Consider the following 22496-nt stretch of genomic DNA (forward strand, 5'->3'; position numbering starts at 1 on the left):
TACACCCCGCCCTTCTTCTTATCAGATGCGTGAAGAAGCCAGGTGGCTGTACCGAGTCTGATGACGTATCCCGAGTGAGCCATGTTTCCGTGAAACAAAGAACGTTACAGTCTCTATGGAAGGCAACCCTTTCTCGGATTTCTACCTTGTTGTCAAGAGACTGGACATTGGCGAGTAGGATGCTCGGGAGCGGTGCACGATGTGTCCGTCTACGGAGCCTGACCAGAAGACCGCTCCATCTGCCCCTTCTGCGGCACCGTTGTTTTGGGTCGCCGGCTGGGATCCGATCCATTGTCCTGGGTGGTGGACCAAACAGAGGATCCGCTTCGGGAAAGTCGTAATCCTGGTCATAATGTTGGTGAGTTGACGTTGCTCTTATATCCAATAGCATATCACTTTGGCTGTGGTATCCTTACAACAATTCCAGTGTTTTGTAAATAAATAAATAAAAATACACTGCTTCTAAATGTTACACCAGCCTTCGCTTTGGCTCCCTCTCCTGTCTAGCTCAGGTGTTTCGGCGTCGCCGGCCTAGCTGCTGCCGAACCTACTGCTGGCAAACGGCCTTCACTCATCAACCCCGGACTTGTCTCGTCATTATTACACACACCTGGTTCCAATCCCCACTCTATCACTGTATATACACTGCTCAAAAAATAAAGGGAACACTTAAACAACACAATGTAACTCCAAGTCAATCACACTTCTGTGAAATCAAACTGTCCACTTAGGAAGCAACACTGATTGACAATAAATTTCACATGCTGTTGTGCAAATGGAATAGACAACAGGTGGAAATTATAGGCATTAGGAAGACACCCCCAATAAAGGAGTGGTTCTGCAGGTGGGGACCACAGACCACTTCTCAGTTCCTATGCTTCCTGGCTGATGTTTTGGTCACTTTTGAATGCTGGCGGTGCTTTCACTCTAGTGGTAGCATGAGACGGAGTCTACAACCCACACAAGTGGCTCAGGTAGTGCAGCTCATCCAGGATGGCACATCAATGCGAGATGTGGCAAGAAGGTTTGCTGTGTCTGTCAGCGTAGTGTCCAGAGCATGGAGGCGCTACCAGGAGACAGGCCAGTACATCAGGAGACGTGGAGGAGGGCAACAACCCAGCAGCAGGACCGCTACCTCCGCCTTTATGCAAGGAGGAGCAGGAGGAGCACTGCCAGAGCCCTGCAAAATGACCTCCAGCAGGCCACAAATGTGCATGTGTCTGCTCAAACGGTCAGAAACAGACTCCATGAGGGTGGTATGAGGGCCCGAAGTCCACAGGTGGGGGTTGTGCTTACAGCCCAACACCGTGCAGGACGTTTGGCATTTGCCAGAGAACACCAAGATAGGCAAATTCGCCACTGGCGCCCTGTGCTCTTCACAGATGAAAGCAGGTTCAGACTGAGCACATGTGACAGACGTGACAGTCTGGAGACGACGTGGAGAGCGTTCTGCTGCCTGCAACATCCTCCAGCATGACCGGTTTGGCGGTGGGTCAGTCATGGTGTGGGGTGGCATTTCTTTGGGGGTCCGCACAGCCCTCCATGTGCTCGCCAGAGGTAGCCTGACTGCCATTAGGTACCGAGATGAGATCCTCAGACCCCTTGTGAGACCATATGCTGGTGTGGTTGGCCCTGGGTACCTCCTAATGCAAGACAATGCTAGACCTCATGTGGCTTGAGTGTGTCAGCAGTTCCTGCAAGAGGAAGGCATTGATGCTATGGACTGTCCCGCCCGTTCCCCAGACCCGAATCCAATTGAGCACATCTGGGACATCATGTCTTGCTCCATCCACCAACTCCATGTTGCACCACAGACTGTCCAGGAGTTGGCAGATGCTTTAGTCCAGGTCTGGGAGGAGATCCCTCAGGAGACCATCCGCCACCTTATCAGGAGCATGTCCAGGCGTTGTAGGGAGGTCATACAGGCACGTGGAGGCCACACACACTACTGAGCCTCATTTTGACTTGTTTTAAGGACAATACATCAAAGTTGGATCAGCCTGTAGTGTGGTTTTCCACTTTGAGTGTGACTCCAAATCCAGACCTCCATGGGTTGATCAATTTGATTTCCATTGATAATTTTTGTGTGATTTTGTTGTCAGCACATTCAACTATGTTAAGAAAAAAGTATTTAATAAGAATATTTCATTCATTCAGATCTAGGATGTGTTATTTTAGTGTTCCCTTTATTTTTTTGAGCAGTGTATATTCCCTCTGCCATTTGTCTTTGTCGGTCATTGTAAATGTTACTTGTTTTCCTGAGAGGAATCTCTCCTACTATTTCCTGAGTACTTTATATTTTGCACTTTGGGTTCGCCCTGTGCCTTTTTGATAATGAAGATATATTTCGAGCACACCAGCGTTTGGGTTTCGTCATGCTTTGATCTATGGTGCTTAAACAAATTAAGTAGTTATAAACCTGCAACTGCATCCTGCCTACAACAGTGACACTAAAGACTTTATTATATACAGAAGTTACTTCTTTAACAAAAATCTATAGGTAAACAACTCTGTTGTTCCCAGTCAAAGATGGAGGATGTACGTCATCATACACTGTCCACTTAAACCTTCCCCATCGGTTGTTTAGGTTATGCTTTCATGATATCAGTCATTATAATTTTACAACTAGGTCTATATTAAGAACAACAGTAATGATATGGTGCCTTTGTGTTTCAAATGTGTTTCTAAGTGATGCACCACTTGCAACGTTTTCTATGGCCTTTCTAATTGTTGATCTATGGGTTTTACTGCATGTCAATGCAAGTGGAAGTTAGAGTTGGTGGACCTTGGCCTTGGATACAGGTGTTATTACAGGGTTGTAGACTTCTGTAACAACAACCACTATTGAATATCTGAGTTATACTTTATTGTCCCTCATTTACAGGTGAACGATTAGAATATTGATGCGCCCCATTGTGGCACCGAGCATCCATTACGCATGGAGTTTCCATCGTTTTTTTTCAATCAATCAAGGGTTCCATCTTGGACATTGTTATCAGATATTGCTCTTTTACCATATTGGCTACATAGACCTTTGTCTATAAAAGACCTGACATAGACAACTGGCAATATCATTCGCACTTGCCGACTTCGTTTTGTACAGACTGTTACATACGGTCACCTCTCACTTTCACACAAAAAATTGCTTTTTGCATTCCCTACTTCTAATAATCTAAAGCTATATTGTAAGAAAACTCTTATTCTGCGTCCAGGCATGGCAATGAGTGGATTGTTGGTGTGCGTCCTCATGGCAGAGCTAGTGGGGGTTGGTTTGACATCACCTGTATCCAAGTCGGATGGCAACACCAAACAGGGTGGGATACTGCCACAGCTACTGGCCAGGAGGGAGGCAGTGAGGAATGTTGCGGAGAACATGGTTAGGACGGCGCAAGACACTCAAACGAGCATAGCACGGATGGAAAGGATGGCGCACTTGTCGGAGGACCAGCGCGAGTTAATGTCCAAGCAAATCATGCAGGCCATCTCAGGTAAGTGGTGGTGTCGAGTCAAGTACGTGAGAGAGAGATGTGGCAAATGTGAAGTGTATAGTTGTTTGCTTGAGCACTTTAAATGCACATTGAACTTTTCTGTTTGGTTCATGTAGGTTTGTATTGTTCGCAGAGATGAACGAGTGTCCGGACCGGGACTACCAAGGATGGGTAGACTTTGGACGGCGGAGTGCAGAGTAGAGATGTATCACTCGCCAAATGAGGAACGTCTGCCTGCACTGGCGTTACTCAGGAAGCCATCCCTACTTGAAATTTTCATTGGCTTATGTCATGAGTTTTGATTTTTATCCAAGTGTCAAAATAAACATGTTTGCAGTATATGTCTACGGACCTTTCTTGATTTCATTTAGGACATAGGCCGGACATAGAATCTACATTAACTGTTCTTTTTAGTCTAGGACCAGGCTTAATGTGTCTGGGGAAATCGGCCCTTAGAGTAGAAAAAGAACACGCATGCACGTGTGGCTGATGGAAATACAATGTACTTTTTAATGTACATGTGGTACAATATATACAGACATTCATCTCAGTGATCATAACATAGAATTCAGCACAGTAGTCCATTTCAACATCTGAAATATATGTAGTGCTGTTTGGTTCATTTTCTTCTGAATTCAAATTGTCATCATTTTCCCTTTTGATCTGCAGTATCCTACGCCTTTTATCTACAATTGATTGTCCAGACAGCTGAAAGAGCATCCAAAAAAAGCATGCAGTCCATGATCACTTGGTTTTTCATACAACTCACTTTCATTATTCCTGATGACATTACATTTGTACCAACAACACTTTAGTTTAAGCTCTGTTAACACAGATCCAGCACATAGACTAGTGCCGAGACCTTTTACAGTCACTTTCTGTTGTCTTTGATACAGCATGGTAAACTACCTGAATGCTTTGGTGAGGTTCGACTAAATACAGAAGTTTACAATAATTGAAAGCATTTCGAAGTAAAGCGTTTTACAATGACTTGTAGCAGGTGATGTTGTGTGATGCCATGTAAACACACAGTACTGCGAGTGCTAAATGAGGACTTTTGAGTAAAGAGCAGAGTAGTATAACTCAGTGAATGTCAATAATGTCACAAAGGTTCAGGAAGTAAAGTCAGTGTATCAATCTCTCTACCATTCTGTAATGGGGAGTGATTGAAGTGCTTGTGGTTTTACCACAGTAAAGTCAATGTGGTTAATACCCACAAATGCTTCATTTTCTAATAGCAGCTAATATGCAAAAGCCCATACTGAATTCCAGTGCATCTGTGGATGACGAACTGGTCCGTTTGGTGGTGGTTCTTAAATAACGATACCTTGAATCTTTCCTAAAGTAATGAAAAGGTAATGTGATTGTATTTTATGGTAAAAAATATATATTAAAAAAGCATAGCGGGGGGGGGGGGCTTAAAAAAAAAAGTGTAAAACCATTCGACACCCACGAAACACAGGTATAAAAAAGAAACGCATGTTTTTCTTTGATGTTCCTCATCTTTTGATCTTAAAAAAAAAAAACTTGCGCGTGTTCAAGCCAGCCGGACTGGTGATCAGGTGATTCTCCTGAGAATGATCATGACATCACGCATTGTCGTGGAGACCTAGTATATACAATACATGAGTCCATTACAAAAAGAAGAGTGACTGTACATGTAACAGAAACTCAATGTATGGCTCTATGGTTCTCCCGAGGTTCCATTTACGATGTATTGCTGTGGGCCCGAAACACAAAATGTCGGTACAGTGGCATAGCCAGCATGTGGATTGAAGTCAATGAGGATTAAGGAGGAAGGGGAGAAGGAGTTTTCCCAGTCTTTCTCAGACTCTAGGTGGATGTCTGTATTGTCGGATTGCTTTTCTCTCCTCTTCGTTCTCTCTTCAGTCCACCACGCCTCGGGCTGCCACCTTGTGAAGTCCCAGACTCCTCAGCTTCTCTACCAGGTTGAAGCTGAAAATGTTAATTCTCCTTTCTTCCTCCATAATGCATGTTCCTCCACCCCGCTCTTCCTCTGCCGTTGTGGGGTGTGTGTGGGGTGTGTGTGGGGTGTGTGTGGGGTGTGTGTGGGGCGTGTGTGGGGCGTGTGTGGGGCGTGTGTGGGGTCAGTTGGTGGTAAGGGTAGGGGAGGGTGGAGGCAGAGATGCACTGCTCCTCCAGCAGCTTCAGGAGTCCCAGTGATAGAGGAGGTGCTGGGGTGGAGTGGTGGCCACCACCCTGGCTAGGGTCCAAGGTCAGCACACAGTGCTGCTGATTGGAAGAGGAGGGCGACGTGGGACTCAGATGCTCACAGCTCCCACGAGCGGACAGGCTGCGAGAGCAAAAGCTGTATATACAGGAAAAGAGAAAAATACCAATCAGACACAGGAGTTCTGTTAAATACAATAAATACATAGCGAGAAGCTTAGGAGCATTAGTAACAGTGCAGCATTAGTTAAGAGTGGTTAGTCAGTTTAGTTGCTCCCAGTGATGGATTACGCCTGTAAGGGTGGGTTAGAGATTGTGTTAGTCAGTTAGTTAGTCAGCCTGAGAACGGAAAAGAGGATTTCTGTTGGCTCATTCAGTTTACCTGGAAGAATCTGGAAGGGATCAGGAACTGTTAAGATGAGCACAGGGGCCATGGTGTCCAAGATAGCAAGCCAAGCAAGTGTGTGACATGTTGCTTACGAAGTAGATTCAAGATAATGGACCACATCCTTAATAGAGAAGCAGGCATTAAGATGTTGGAATGGGAGACATGTGTGTATTAAAGTTTGAGTTACGTGTGCATCTTATTTTAGGATTTGACCCCAATAATCGAATACTAAACCTCAAAGTCATTTAAATAGACACAAGAACATCCATTTGTTTTATGCATAGAAGGTTGAAGCATTGTCGAAGCTGCGAGTGCATTCATTCACGTTACTTTGTAGTGGTGTTTGTTTAAGGCTCTAGCGTGGGGTATGATCAATAGTTTTGCTTCCGGGTTGGGTGGGGTCAGAGTTAGAAGGGGCATGGTTTAGAAAAGTTAGGGGATTACATATGGGATTTTCCTGCATCATTCCCACTCTGTCCGTGCCTGTTGGCTCTTACTTTGCCTAGGAAGCCCCCTTTAGAGCTGGAGAAAGTGCTTGGACCAGCGTTTCCTACCACTGAGGGGAGAGACATGGGGTAAGGAGAGACGGATTGAGTAAGGGAGGAGAGAAGGACTGCTATACACACACAAAGTAGCAAGGTACCTTTGAGGAGAAAAATGGGGCAGAAAAGCTGCTGTTTTGAGAGTGGTGTAGTCTTTTGTCGTCATATTGTAAATTACATTACACGTCATTACCAGTATTCATTGTCACCATAAATACGCTCTTAGTAAATACCAGACAAAAAACATGTCACTTTATGCACTTGACTGTATGCTGCTTTCTTGGCCAGGTCTCCTTCCAAAAAAATATCTTAAACGGCCTTCCTCGTTAAATAAAACAAACATCAAATAAAATGTGAAACCGGACTGTAAAGTAAAGTGTAACCAATGAATAGGTGTGTGTGAGGGACTCGCAGATCTTACCTGGTGGAGAAGGAGGGGAGCAGGAGGGATGGGTGGTGGCGCCGACAGGTGGTGACGGTGTGGGTGGGAGGGGTCTGGGGTAGGTTGGGGCCAGAGGATGGAGGAGTGACTGTGGGTGATGGACACACTTAACACAACTACACAAACACAACAACACACAAAGCTACTCACAATGGATGAGGAAAATCCCAGAGCCACCCACCACACGACACAGATGGGAAAATGTATGATATGCAACGACAGTATGAGTTGGAATGACACAAACTGTTTAGTAACATCACACCTACCACACAGGTGAACTTAGGGGGATATGGACCACAGTAGACATGTTATCCAAATAGAAGGTTCCAGTGTCAATGCTTGATCGTTCTCCCTTACCCAATCTGACGGACCTAAAGAGTTCCGTCGGAGGGAGAAGGGAGAACGATCAGATTTCCACACCAGACTAGATGGACCAGAGGAATGAGTGTGTAATGTGTGTGTATGTGTGAGTGTTCTCACTCACAATTGAGACCCTATCAACCGTATCTACTAAATTCAACTAAACACTACCCTGTGGCCTCTTTTCTTACCCATGGTTCCGTGGGCTCCGGCAGCCAGGCCATGGGAGAGCTGTAATAGGTCAGGCTCGTCCTCCTCCAGGTCATTGAGGCTGTAGACGTGTTGGAGGTCGATCTCCAGCTCCCGGAAGTCTTTGGTGAGGACCCCCGGGCGAGGGTGCAGGATACCTCCCAGGTTGGGCGTGGCCAGCTGCTGCCAGTGGTGCAGGGTCACTGAGCCTGGGGTGCAGAAGAAGTGTGATATAGTTTAAAAAAAATTGCATGTTGGGAATAACACATTTGTTTATGTAATAACCTGTATTTCTCTAATCATACATATTTTTCAGATTGAAAGAAGGAAATAATTGTAAAGAGTGTCTATTTTCAGCTGTGAAGTCTACATTCATAGTTTCACTTGAAACTGAGTCCATCGACCTTAGTCAAGTTACCGTAAAACTAACAGTTGAGTTACCGCTAAGAACATACACAGGGTCTCCCCGTCCCTCCTCACCTTCCAGGGGCTTGACAATCTGCAGGCGGTCAGGTAGGTAGGAGCGCGAGCCCCCCGATCCGGCTGAGGAGTGCAGCGAGCTGCCATTGGAGTAGTTGGTGCCTGTCGACGCCACCGAGCTGGACACCAGGCTATCGTTGGGCGTAAGGAACCCGCTGGAGCCCAGCTCGCCCACCCCCTCACCCTTCTCGCTGCCCCGCTGGCAGGCGGCGGCCAGGGCGCGGAGTTTGCGTTCACGCTCCACCTCAAAGAAGGGGCGCTCTGAGGCATGGCTCTGCTGGCGGTCAGATAAACAGCGGAGGGCGGCTTCAAGGTCCTGGCCTCCAGGCATGCCCGGCATACCCAGACGCTTAGGGCCACTTACACTGAGATCAGAGAGAAATAAAGGAAGGTTAATGATATACTGCACACTGTTGATGCACTAACACTCAGGGCAGAGGAGGTAGGATAGGTTTTGAATACAAATACACTGCTGTTATTAGTACACATAGACCAGAGAAATATAAGCTGTATGTTTAAACATGTATGAAGGACAGTCCATTAATATACTATGGAAAAGCATTTCACTGTTAGTCTACGCCTGTTGTCTGCGAAGTATGTGACAAATACAAATTAATTTGAAAAGTAAATACTCTGTGTGTCTGAGGTCTGTAGACTCTATGAGAGTTAATGTGATTCACACATATACCCATAAATACCCATGTACACTCCCGGTCAAAAGTTTTAGAATGCCTAATCATGTAGTAACCAAAGAAAGTGCTAAACAAATCAAAATATATTTTATATTTGAGCTTTTTCAAATAGCCACCCTTTGCCTTGGTGACAGCTTTGCACACTCTTGACATTCTCTCAACCAGCTTCATGAGGTAGTCACCTGGAATGCATTTCAAATAACAGGTGTGCCTTCTTAAAAGTTCATTTGTGGAATTTCTTTCCTTTAATGTGTTTGAGCCAATCAGTAGTCTTCTGAAAAGGTAGGGGGGTATACAGAAGATAGGGCTATTTGGTAAAAGACCAAGTCCATATTATGGCAAGAACAGCTCAAATAAGCAAGGAGACACGACAGTCATTATTTCATGCTATTTAATAGTTTATGTCTTCACTATTATTCTACAATGTAGAAAATACAAAAAAATTAAAGAAAAACCCTTGAATGAGTAGGTGTTCTAAAACCTTTGACCGGGAGTGTATATTTACACACGGTTGCCAGTCTCACCTGCTGTCCTCAGTGTGTGCCACCTCTGCCAGTCTCGATACGGCACTAGGTGGTTTGTCCTCCAAGGTGAGGCTGGCGCTATCTGAGCCGTAGTAGCTGGTACGGGGGGTGGAGGCACGGCTGGAGCGCAGCGACACAGGGCTGGAGCCGGGCACCTGGCCGGGGGAGTGGCACCGCGACCGCAGCCTCGACGCTTGGTTCACCACCTTCACCGTCTCAAACACGCGCCACGGGTGATTCCTTTGACAACCAGAGAGAAACCATATAGATTAGTGGTGGTGACAAAGTGCCTGGTAGTAAGTCTAACATTGTCAGTGTATTTCTGCTTGAAAATTCGATCTCCTTTAGTGTAATTCTGGAAACATTTGAAACATTGTACTTGACTTATTCTATATTATTCATCAACAGATGTGCTTTGTTATGTCATGCTGTCTTTGTTCAATTAAACATACTTGATAACACTTCACCTCTGGCACATAACTGACATACCGGCATTGTCATTCAACTGAGCTTAACAGGTTGGAAAAAGCACATTGTCCCAGGTGTTTTATGTTTTCACAGTGACATCATCACTCACTTGTACTCGGAGGGGGCAGGGACGTCCAGGCCCTTGCGGAAGGTCCCCTCTATCTCTGCTGCCAGGGAGTCCATGGGGAACACTGCTGATAGGGAGCTGTAGCGCTGCACCGTGCTGTTGGGCAAGCTCTTGTTGCGCAGGTTCTTAATGTCCTCTCTGGCCTCCCGTAGCATGTCCTCACACTCTGAGTACTTGTCCTGCAGGTAGTTTAGCTGCAGCCAGGGAGTGCCAGAGGTCAGTTAGATACCCACTGCTACTGTGGTTATTTACAAGCTTGCCTTGAGGGACAGATCTATGATCAGCTTAGCCTCCTCAAATCATTGCATTAACAATAAGGGGGAAAAGCCAAAAACAGACCTTAGATTTGTGTTAAAGAGCAACTTTATCCTACTAGTTATAGATAGCTCATTGGAGGGTAATGGATTGTTGGGAGAGTGTGGAGGGCGTGTCTTACCTCTGATTTGAGCTGTGATTGGCTCTCCCGTGAGGCACTCAGGTGCTGGGTCAGCTCTTCGTTGTCAGTGGTGAGCTAGAGGAACAGAGTGGAGAGTTAATACCATGATCGTATCAGTGACACTGTATACCAACTTGATACTGTAGATTCCAACTTCAGTGCACATGTAAATATTTAATGTACTCCCTTATAGAAGTGTTCGGTGTGGGTGAGTCTTGAGTCTTTTGTCCTTGTGGAACCTCAAGGCATGAGAGGAGTGCCATGTCAACTCTGTGTGTGTGTGTGTGTGTGTGTGTGTGTGTCTGGGTATGCATTCAGGTGTGTGTATGCCTTTGCCTCGTTGTGTCTGTGATCACTCACCCTTTTGCAGCGTGCCTGCAGGTCGACTATTTGTGCGAGCAGGGAGCTGATCTCCTCCTGCTGCCTGAGGGTGTCCTCCACCTTACGGGCCAACTCATCAGACAGGTCCACCACCTGCTTATTCACAGAGGCTGGGGGAGGGAGGTAGAACAAAAAGAAAAAGAGGGAGAGAAGGAGAGGGTTAGTATGAATACACAGTACGAACACATACTGTTTTCACTGTATTCACCCACTCACCAATTACCTCTCCCTCAGGAACACAGTAATACCGTATACCTTAACAAATATGCATAGTATTACACTGTAGTACATATACTTACTGAGTTCCTCCACACACACCATCATCAGCTCCTGCTCTTGTTCCTCATAGTTAGCGGTCTCTGACGTCAGTTCATTGGCCTGTGGAGTAGCAACATCAATTGCATTAGCAAGTTTCCAATCCACTTCAATGACTTCAGGTATTTGGAAGTAGTCAGTGTTCCACACCTCACAGCGTAGTTTGAGGTTCTCCTCCTCCAGACCTTTGAGTTTCTGCTGTATGAAGTCATAATTGACAAAGTTACTGAGGGAGTTTGACGACTCGTTCCTCTTCATTCTGAAAACCAGGAGAGAGGGAGAAGGCGGTCAGAATTTAAGTCTTACGTTTACCTGCCAAAGTTGTGCTGATATGCCTGAGGGCATGTACGATGTGTATGTGTACTCTGCAGTGTATGTGTGTGTACACACTCACAGTGCGTGTGAGTCGGAGGCGTTCTCGATCTCCTCTGTGCTGGCGTACAAGTGGAGCAGGTCGTCTCTCATGGAGAGCTCATGTCGCAGCTGGGCTATCTGGTGAATTGGAACCAGGAAGCAGGGTCAGAGTACTGAACTAGGATCTATCATGTAAAATGGTCCCCATTCCTGGTCCGGGCGAGTTACCGGGTGTGCAGGCTTTTGATTCTGCCTAGCATTAATGCAATGATTCAAGTGATACAAGGTCTAAATCAAAGTTGAACCAGCTGTGTTAATGCCGGACTGGAACTAAAGACAACATACGCTGTATGTATTTCCTCTTGCTAAATGCTATGCTCCAGTACTACTGTATTCTGTCTGTAATAGGTGAGATAAATCAAAGCAGGGCCACAGTGATGGTTTCATACCTCTTCCTTAGCGATCTCCAGCTGTTCGTCCATTAACTCATTCCGTGCCGTTAGATCCCGATTCTGCTTGAGCAGTGATTGGCCGATCCGGGCCGCCAACTCGAGGTCCCGCTCTTTCTGCAAGACGACAGCGGTTTGATGTTCTTCATTCTGTGATGTGGTTACAGTCTAGTTTCTAGTAGAAGACTTGTTTATCATTCTAGCAACATGCTTATGGCTGATGAATATCGTGATTTGCTCAAATCTATAATATACTCAGGTACACGTTATTCAATTTGATGAAGGGTTCACGTATGAAAACAATCCCGTTATATTTACTTACCTCTTCCAGTAGGTGGGTGACAGCCTCGATGTCATGGTACGTCTTAGTGACCTGGCCCACTCTCTCTGAACACAGCACTGTAGGTGGGAGATGGGGAATGGAGGGAGAAAGAAAAATACCTGGTTAATATATAGTTCACTGAAAAGTAAGAGTATTGGACAGTGAATTATTGGGACAGTAACTTTCTGGTTAGAAACTTAAATTGGTCACAGGAGCTAAGATCATTTCTGGCGTACACTGACCACGATATCAGGAAGTAAAACTTTGAGAGGTAAAAGCTAACTGTCCAGGTCATTATTGTCCCGCAACTATGTCCTCTCTTATCCCCTCTCGTTCAGTGAATGACTCATGGTCAACAACAGTTGAAAGGAAACAGACCGGGGCACTGACCACCACATAGCCAGCCAGTCAGTCAGAGCTTATCCTCTTAGCCTGATCCTCATTACAGGGATAAGACCCACCTCTCTCTTTCCCTCTGATATAAATATACCTCAGCACAAGCTGCTGTAGAAAACGGTATTGAGAACAGTTAACTCCCAGTAGGAAGTCGGGCTGGATATCTATGGCCGTGATTATAGAAAGGTCTGGTTATGGGCAGGTCAGTTCGTTTACTGGTTTGTGAATGGACACCGCGACCGTGTTCAGGACTGATGGGCGGGTCAATAGTGGTCATCCTGTTTAGAAGCTGAGTCATCATGGAGTTACAGTTGATGCTTCGTTTGTCTGTGCAAGGCCTCATCTCCAAATAATCCAATCCTTGGCTGGCACCAAGGAGATGAGGTACTCATCAGTACTGTACAGTAGATTCAAATCATTAAAGTGAGGGGCAGCATTTGGCAGAAAATGGGGTGACTAACAGCATCCATGAGCCAATTATTTAATGGAATGAAATGGTCCTGGGCCGGATCTACTGTATGCCTACAGTCATTAATCCCTCGAACCCTTTAAGAAAATAGTGTGTGTCCTTGTTTAGAGGTGATGGGGGTCTGCAGCGTGGGGAAAAAAGAGATATAGGGAGAGCAAATGAGAAGGACAGAAACAGAGAATGAAATAAAAGGAGGAGAAGGAGAGAAAGAAAGAGTGAGAGAGAAAGAGAAATAACATCTTGTTCTAGGATACTGAGACCGGTCCACAGAAGCGGGTGGTGGTTGAGTTGGATCCAACAGCTTCCAACTCGCACTGGGCACGGGCACTAGCAGACTGCAGCTACAATGCCAACCTAACCCCTGTAACAGCCAGAGCTGCTACTTATGCACCAAAAGAAGTGCCAATACGTTGCAGGTCATTTGTTTATCGCTGAGTCTACAATGATACATTCCTACAGTTCAGTATATCATAAAGACAAACCCTAATTGTGTTCTTTATTAAGACATTCTGTAAAATACCCTGGAATAGCCTAATCTGGACAATCAGTTTGATCAGGTAGCCTACCATTTTCAATGGTAAAGCAGAGCAAGGGTGTCCAGTTTTCAATAATAAGATTACATAGCCACATCGATAACTGACCCTAAGTAAGTAAAGCTTCCTAAAAACACTGCTGTCCTAACTGGGATAGGCGAACTGCTAATGTTCCCATCTGAAACTACAATTAAAATAGCTTCCTCCATAGAACAAAAGGCCATTTTCTAATATGGCGAGGCCTACTTCAATTCAAGTAACTTCCTAGAACAAAGACTAATTATAAAAATCGGGCCACTACAATTGAAATAGCTCTATCCATGTAACAATTCCTAATTGTACTATTATCAAAATAGATTCATCCATAGAATTTAAAATCCAATGGTTATATGGTAATTTACTGGGAGTACATACTTATGCTAAATCCCCATTTAGCTTCCCCAATAGCTTCTCAATCTTTACAAGCTTATAGACTGGACTACTTTCCAGACAAGAAAGGGGTATTTAGTTCAGACACACTGCAGACAGAACATTGTGTTGGACTATCAAGAAGAACTAATGCTGAATTTGTATGTTAACTTATTTTCTTAATTTATTTTCACAGTGTCAAGCTTTATTGATTTCTTTGGAAAGAAAATGTTTCAAGAAAGATTTCATCAGAGTGGACTATCCCTTTTAAAGCTATGCCACAGTACAGTAGTTGATTGACTGTCTGTGAGCAATACATACTGTACTATATTACCCACTAAGACCACACTATCCTAGCTCTACGTACCCTAACCGAGAGGGTTCAGAGTGGATCCTGTACAGTACATAGGAGCCTACAGGATCAACAGGGATCCATAGGGATCAATCCCACAAGCTCAACTCTGTCAGTCTGATTCTCGCATCACTCTAGACGTTATCATAAGCCTTTCTCCCAATCTTCTTGGAACATCCATTCTGAGGCATTAGGCTACTAATACAGGGCAGGCCATTGTATGGGCCTGGGACAGATTGCAGAAACTTGCACGTGGAGTCACAATACCTACGTCTTCCTGCCCTGATCCGTTTAGCTGTGTGGTGCAGGGGTCAGGGAGAAAGAGACAGCCAGTACACCAATGTCCTGCCTAGGAGGGTCATTGAGGCCTACTATGAGTGTTTTAAGGCAGTATAGCAGTATAGAGCCAGTGAATCTCAATATTGAACTTGGGTCTATAAACATTAAAACCCAATTGACTATTTGGTCTGAAATATTAGACCTCTACGTAATCTATTAACTAGATTAGACCTCATCAAATATATCCGGCCTCTAGCTATACATAATTTATGATTACATCATTAGCCTAGTTAATTCCACGTAATACTAAATGACGACAAGGGAGATAAGAAATCATCATTTGTGTCAGAAACTGCACCCAGGTTAAAGTTTCTGCCCGTCTGTGGTGTAGGCAGCCCTGAGGACATCATCCTCAGTGCCTACGGATTACAGCTGTACTGTACTTGTGTAATGAAATATTATAAATCATCCAATTTTATTTAGCCATTGTGTAACCGTCATGTAACGCCAGAGATTTTCTAGAAAAGTCTGTTTGTTTTCTGGGTCTGTGCCAGCATCTATGCCAGTGTCGCAGTGCACTGACAGAAAAGGTGCCAGCCAGCCAGCACGCTGCCCGTTCAGACAAAGGACCAAATGGAGGCTGAAGAGAAAGACATTCTCTAGCTGAAATAGGCCACTTCTTAGAAACTATATATCAGTGTGTCAAACCAGGGTGCCCCTTTAATCTGCAAGTCAAACCCTTGATAGTGTACCATCATTTCTGATCTATATTGCAAAGAATCGATCTAGAATATTCTGAGGTAGAATGAATAATCTGCCGTATTCTTATTTCATATACTCAGTATTATACTGTAGTAGTATCATTCTAGATTTTTTTCTATTGTATGTTTGTTTATGCCATATATAACTTTGTGTTGTTGTTTGTGTGGCACTGCTTTGCTGTATCTTGGCCAGGTCGCAGTTGTAAATGAGAACTTGTTCTCAACTAGCCTACCTAGTTAAATTTTTTATTTGACCTTTATTTAACTAGGCAAGTCAGTTAAGAACAAATTCTTATTTTCAATGACGGCCTAGGAACAGTGGGTTAACTGCCTATTCAGGGGCAGAAAGACAAATAAAGGTGAAATAAAATTATACACTCGGTGGCCAGTTTATTTGGTACACCCATCTAGTACAAAGTCAGACCCCCCTTTGCCTCCAGAACAGCCTGAATTCTTGGGGGAATAGACATGTTACTCAGTTGGTATCAAGGGACCTAACATGTGCCAGGAAAACATTCCCCACCCCATTACACCACCAGCCTGTACCGTTGACACCAGGCAGGATGAGGTCATGGGCTCATGCTGCTTACGCCAAATCCTGACTCAGCATGACGCAACAGGAACCGGCATTCGTCAGAACAGGCAACATTTTTCCAGTCCTCAATTGTCCAAGTGTTGGTGATCACGTGCCCACTGGAGCCACTTCTTCTTGTTTTTACCTGATAGGAGTGGAACCTGATGTGCTCATCTGCTGCAATAGCCCATCCCCGACAAGGACCGACGAGTTGTGTGTCCCAAGGTACTGGAACCAGTGCGCCTGGCACCGACGATCATGCCACACTCAAAGTTGCAAAGGTCACTCATTTTTCCCATTCTAACATTCAACCGAACAGAAATGGAATGTCTCCATGCCTGCTTTATATAGCAAGCCACGTGACTCACTGTCCGTAGGAGAACCATTTGTGTGGACGGGGAGGTGTACCTAATAACACTGAGTGTATAATATACTGTAACCCAGCATATGGAATATTGCTAGAGGCACGGAGTGAAGACAATTAACTAGGGTGTGAATGTAGGGCATCATCATGATACCTGCCACATTGAAGGACCATAACAGAATAGCATGGTCAGCATGACCAGCTTGTCATTTCATCAATTTAGGGCATGAATTGAAAATTCTATTAAATGCCCACTGAAACAATTATGGAAAATGACCCAATTCAAACATGAGGGGTTGGTTCAATTTCTTAATTTAAGATATGATAGATCCCATCTTTACAAAACATTGTTCTCAATTGGACAGTACTAGAACATACTCACTGGGCAAAAACTGGTTGAATCAACCTTTGTTTCATGTCATTTCAACCCCAAAAAATATATATGATGACATCAACGTGGAAAACTAATTGGATTTGCAAAATGTCATCAATCATAAGGGCATTTAGACACCCAACTTTTAACATAAATCCAATAGCATGTGAAATGTATTTTTAACCAAACTGACGTCTGTGCCGAGTGGGTAGCCAGTATTTCCATGTTTTTGACCTTCATATTGAGTCCTAAAAGTCCACAAACCTTTTCCAGCCAGTCTGTCTACTGCAGCCCAAAGTCAATGACACTCAAAAGGCACAGAGACAATACAACACAGAAAACACTGCTGCTGCTGACGGAAAACACAAACTGCTGCTAAGAACACACACTGTGGCACAGTGACCTTCACACTCAATGGGGAGAACTGCAAGCTCTGTATACCTGGCAGCCCCTGTTCACTGGAGGTAAGTTACACATTTGGCATATGTGACTTCAATGACTCAAAAGTCGAGACACAGATCAGGCTTCAGATATTCATATACACACATACAGCCAGTCAATAACCTAACCATGTGTTACTGCATGTGAATGAAATCACAGCTGAAAGAACCATTCATACAACAAATAATTCATGCATAAGCACCTTCTCAGCCATACCGTCACTCACTTAGCTTGACTGTAACCTGCACAGATTCTACAATATGTTAACAGCACAGCAACAAGACAGATTTATGGCTGCAGAATCCCCCTGATCGCCTGCAACTCCCTCCTTTTCCCCTCTCTCAACCTCCATTGCTCCCTCGATCCTTGCTCCTCTCCCAATCACTCTCTCTTCTCTGTCTGTCTCTCATCCTCCCTTTACCCCCTCACCTTGCATCAGTTCCCTGCACAGAATCTCCTTATTGTGTGGCTTTCCTCCCTCCTCCACCTCCTCTTCTTCTTCCTCCTCCTGGCTCCCGTGGCCGCTCTCCTTCTCTTCCTCCTCGGAAGCAGAGGAGCTCCACACCTCCATGGTGACCAGACAGAAGCCCTCTTCCATCCCTCCTTCTGTTATATTGCTCTATTTATTCTTGTTCTTCTGTTCCCTGTTTCAGCTCTATGCTCGTTCCAATAAGCCGATGCTCCGTGGCGCGTTCAAAACAGTATCCTCCTCTGTGTGTCCCTGTGACTGTGTGGGTATGTGTTACGTGTGTGAGAGGAGACTGAGCTGTCCTTAGTGTTAATATGTAATCCCTCTGACTGGGAGGTCCATCTGCCGTCACCCTCTTGCTTATATCGACCTGGCCACACTGGACTGTGGGAACGCAGAAAGAGAAGGAGCGGTGTTGGAGGTAGTTTGAGACCAGAACGACGCATAAAATCTAAAATAGATCATACCCAACTTTGCCTAAGAACTATACATATAGAAATGCAAGTCGTTAATATAAAACACAATACAAAATTATAATCTGGTTTAGCGAGAGAATGCGCGTAGTCCCAGCATCCCCGTGAGGCAGAGTGAGATGGTACGCTCCAGCCAAGGCCATGACGGTTATCTTCCTGTACACATAATATTGGTGCAGACTGAGCCACACCCCCTTCTAGAGGGAGATGGAAGCAACACTGACACTGTACAAACAGACTGGGATTGTAAATCGACTGTTGACGTTTGTGTGGACTGTTGCTGTTTGTGTGGAGAGAGGATAGGTGTCTGAGAGGGAAAGTAGTATATGAATTGACGTCGAGCTGGGTTTTCAGCAGGGCCTCTCAATTTACTGAGCTCTTTAGTATGTTAGCACAAACCTCACATGCACAGTAAAATAATGCAACGTACAAACTGGAGAGATGCCCATTGTTTTCATGTTTTGCAAATAATGGTCTGTATTGACAGAGTTAAAATAAAGTAATCCCAAAGTACTAAAGCTGCTTATTTCACATCAACTGATATGTGGAAAAACAATATCAAATATATGCCAGGTATGCTTTATTAACATATAACAACTTTGTATAGGGAAACACATCCCTGAAGTCTAGCCTTCATCACCACCATCATCATCATCACTTCATCCACCCAGTGCCCCCTCCCTGTTGCTACCCTGGCACCCAAGTGTTCTCTCCCAATCAAATATTAACCTCCCCTTCATAAATGTTTCACCCGCAGACGGTTTCTTTCAGGTCGAGTGCGGCACGCAAGGGGCGGCTGGGACACAACTTTCACCGTCTCCCCCTTCTCTTTTCCTTTCGCTCTTTACACCCCCCTATCCCGTTTCATCCCTCCTATCCACTTTCCTACCAGGGTTGTGTACACAGCACCCCAACACGACGCATTAGCCAGCCAAGACAAAATGGAGGCTGCCAGCTCCCTAAAAATATCAGCCCATCCAATACAAGTGGACTTCCTTACCCTTCCAAACCGAACTGATTAATTCAGTTAACAGAAACCGGTCGCTGCTACAATAGGATTTGTTGAGTCACAGTATTAGAAAGACAATGGAAAGTTAGCCATCTTGGCCCTAGCTTAATCTAAAGAAGGCTACAGTGCAGAATATACACGGTCAGGCCCTTTGTCTCCAATAAAAAGTGCACCAAACCAAAGCTCATTAAAAGCCGTGTAGTAGTAAAGTTTGTTAACATTTTCCTCACATTATCTATGACAAAGCTGACGTTTTTGCCAAGGCATGAAATAACATGTACCATAAGCACTAAGCAGTCATAATTAGCTGACTGATTTGACACAGTCATGACTATGCCAACCTAGCCATTGTTTTGTTTTTGTATAGTTTTTTTATTGAATATTTAAAAAACATACAATATACTGGCAGTGAAGCTCAAGCTCAACAACTACATCACATTAGTCATCTAACAGACTCCCATCCAGAGAGACACACAGAAGCAATCAGGGTCAACGCCCTGCTCAAGGGCACGTCGACAGATCTCCCACAAGGTCAAAAACGGGGACCTGAACCAGTGATCCATCAGCCACCGGCCCAAGCCGTCCTCCCCCCACGGTTCCCCAAGAACTGCCCCTCAACCATCTGGGACCCCCCACACAGTCCCACACCGCAGCCAAGCCATTATTAGAGTGCATAAAATAGCACTGCAAGCAACCTGACAATGTTATATTGACATAAAATGATGTCAGTTATCATGACTTATGTAATATCATACTAATAACAGTGGAAGGATCAAGTAAAGTGTTACCAAGAGCTGCTATTCATGGACAAATCCATTCTGCCTCTGCAGATATGGACAAAAACATAAGTTGCTAGTCAATATTGACACTGATATCACTTCCTTGCAATCAACCAATGGAACGCAGTTCACAGTTCAATATTTGACTAAGATGAAAGAACACACCCTTAGAGGTCAATGGCCAAATAGTTTTATGGGCGCCTACGGTTTCCGTGGAAACACAGTATGAGCAAAACAACACCATAAGCTCCATATCACTGATCAGATAAAGAGAGACTGAACCAGTGTAAAGTACACTATGAAGTGGTCACATAGCAAGCGTCGATCAACAACGACATATGAAGAGTGGAATCAGTCACGTTCTGCTCTTTGACGTGGTCAGCCGTCCAGCGCAACGGCAAAACACAAAGGTTGCATCTGAAATGTCACCCTACTCCCGGTCTAATGCCCTACTTTTGAACAGAGCCCGGGTCAAAAGTAGTGCACTACATAGGGAATAGGAAGCCATTTCAGACGCACCCAAAGATAGGGGTTAACTCCCTTTCAGGTGGGTCTATTTACTTACATGGGCATCTACCCATATCCCTGCCAGCTCTGTTAAGACTGTAAGCTGAACCGGTATTTCAAGCAACAGAGCCAGACACAAAAGGACTACTTACTAATACGTCTGTAACTGGAAGGAAGTTGAATCTTTAAAAAAAAGGGTGGCAGAGAAGGAGAGAGAGTCTTTGAGATGGAGAAAAAGAAGCCAGGAGACAGAAGGTGCATGAAAGAACCCGGAAATAACAGAGAAAAGGGAGTAAGAGAAACATACTGAATTGGTATAAAAGGAGACAGCTAGAGGAGGGTACAAAGTGAGAGAAGCAGTGAATGGGTCAACCCACAGACGGAACAGAGAGCAAAAACAGGAACGAGGGAACAGATTTAGATCAGAACAGGTGTGCACCAATGTAGATTGCCAGAAGAGGGACACCCAAATAAGAGCTTTACAGAAGTTTAGGGCACGTGCCGCATGCTAAGAAGCTAATGTCAACACGGGATCAGGCATAAGACACAGCCTGTGTCAGCTGACTGGCTGTGTACCTGTCTGTCGTGTGCTCTGCAAAGAAGACAGAGTGAAAGGAGGGTACAGCCTATCCTGCCTTATGGGGGATTATTCTCACTATCTTATTGGAATCTGGCAACCCTCGTATCCCTGGCACTGTACCTCTAGTTATGATTGACTTGAGTAAAGGAGAGTACAGTCTATCCTGTCTTACATGGTAACCAACATGGCAATGTAGTCACGATCGGCTTGAGTGTAGGGTCGGGACAATACCAGTCTCGCGATACTCGTTAGTATCTTGGCAAGGAAACAAAACACAAAGCGGATTTAACTTCTTTAGGGAAACAGTCCTAATGTTGGAAACAAACATCATATAATCACCAGGCTGTCCCATTGAGGTAAAAAAACAAAACAAAAAAAACAGGGGAGACCTGGCCAAAATGTTCAACCAATCTTAAACGTCCGTCTATATTTGAGACCATCGACTAGCTTTCACATTAATTAACCTCTTCAGGATGTCTCTCTAAAGAATTACACCAAAGGCCACAAATTCACACTGTTTACACGGCAAACCCAATCTCTGAGCTTGTCACCATTCCGACACCTCTCTGGTCTAGACTATGCTCACAGACAGATCATTAAAATATGCACTACTGATGGGTTGCTAAGACGACCAAGTCCTACACAGTGACGAGAGTACGGTCAGTGTCACCGTGAAGAGCAGTCAGTGCTCGGGACCAAGCCCTTTGTAAAGGCTACTGTTAAAATCAGTCCTGGACTGGAGGTGCAGAAGGAAACTGATTGTAGCTAACAGGCTAATCAGTTTAGTGGCATTTGGCATCTGTGGCCCCAAGCAACAGGGGAAGGGATGTGGCTAGAGGATTAGACACCTCCCCTAAAGTCACCAGAGAGAGGGGGGAGGAGCAGAGGGAGGGGGAAGGATCTTCTGTTAGCTCCTCTACTAAACAGACCATACATACGTGTACTACTGTACTGTATTGATAAATGGAGATTCTGATATAATAGTGTCCCGTTAACGTGATTATGACAGTGGAGTAGCATTGTCACAGGATTTGGGTACTCTGAGTGTTTGTTGTGTTAGATTGAGGGATAAAGTATGCAGGAGTCCATGTACTAAATCAACTGTTTCTTCCTAGAATCAGACTATGATCTTGTGACTATGATCAATTTCACCCATATCTATCTCTAGCTCATATTTTAGCATTTACCTTTATAACATTACCCCATTAAAACGATCACAATATATGAAAAAACATTTACAAATCTCATTAGATTTGTTTTTCCACGTCTACGTTGGAGAGTCAAGCGAAAACACTTTGTTGAAAGGACAATTGAAACAGATATAATCTGTAGACAGACCTCAGATTTACAGTTCAAGATAAACTAGCAGGAGTTTACCATGGTCATTATATACGGTACTCCCTGTTGTCAACATGCTACCAACCAAGCCCTTTGGACCCATACCACCCCATCCAACCAAGAATTTGGTCACCACTGTGTGATTCTATTATGAGGGTATTTTCAAGTGTGACTTAAAGACACCAGGATAAATTGGTCCAATATCAGATATATTATTGCAGGACAGATTGCTACATTCACAGTC

General features: G+C 44.6%; 2 protein-coding genes across 14 annotated transcripts in view; one reads left to right on the plus strand and one right to left on the minus strand.

Annotated features, from left to right (window-relative positions):
• The first annotated feature begins 3088 nt into the window (after positions 1-3088).
• LOC109894250 (cholecystokinin-like) lies at positions 3089-3819 on the plus strand. The gene is made up of 2 exons (XM_020487624.2): positions 3089-3488; positions 3622-3819. The coding sequence occupies exons 1-2, from the start codon at positions 3215-3217 to the stop codon at positions 3687-3689; spliced, it is 342 nt and encodes a 113-aa protein (XP_020343213.2). The 5' UTR covers positions 3089-3214; the 3' UTR covers positions 3690-3819.
• Positions 3820-3973: 154 nt separating this feature from the next.
• LOC109889087 (trafficking kinesin-binding protein 1) overlaps positions 3974-22496 on the minus strand; it is a 40965-nt gene continuing 22442 nt past the window's right edge. For 4 of the 13 annotated variants that reach the window (XM_031830326.1, XM_031830315.1, XM_020480265.2 and 1 more), the window contains 13 exons: positions 12148-12224; positions 11826-11975; positions 11417-11514; positions 11173-11281; positions 11007-11085; positions 10687-10817; positions 10327-10401; positions 9873-10084; positions 9296-9535; positions 8080-8444; positions 7602-7808; positions 7030-7138; positions 3974-5817 (listed from right to left, as the gene is read on the minus strand). In XM_031830326.1, the coding sequence (XP_031686186.1) occupies positions 5454-5817; positions 7030-7138; positions 7602-7808; positions 8080-8444; positions 9296-9535; positions 9873-10084; positions 10327-10401; positions 10687-10817; positions 11007-11085; positions 11173-11281; positions 11417-11514; positions 11826-11975; positions 12148-12224 (2216 nt within the window). In that variant the 3' untranslated portion in view covers positions 3974-5453. Of the gene's footprint in view, positions 5818-6060; positions 6188-6563; positions 6623-7028; positions 7139-7316; positions 7422-7601; positions 7809-8079; positions 8445-9295; positions 9536-9872; positions 10085-10326; positions 10402-10686; positions 10818-11006; positions 11086-11172; positions 11282-11416; positions 11515-11825; positions 11976-12147; positions 12225-17526; positions 18006-22496 lie in introns of those variants that run through there. The other 9 variants (XM_020480300.2, XM_020480291.2, XM_031830349.1 and 6 more) reach the window with 9 other exon arrangements.

The sequence above is a fragment of the Oncorhynchus kisutch genome, linkage group LG1 (genome assembly GCF_002021735.2).
Source record: "Oncorhynchus kisutch isolate 150728-3 linkage group LG1, Okis_V2, whole genome shotgun sequence".
NCBI lineage: Eukaryota > Metazoa > Chordata > Actinopteri > Salmoniformes > Salmonidae > Oncorhynchus > Oncorhynchus kisutch.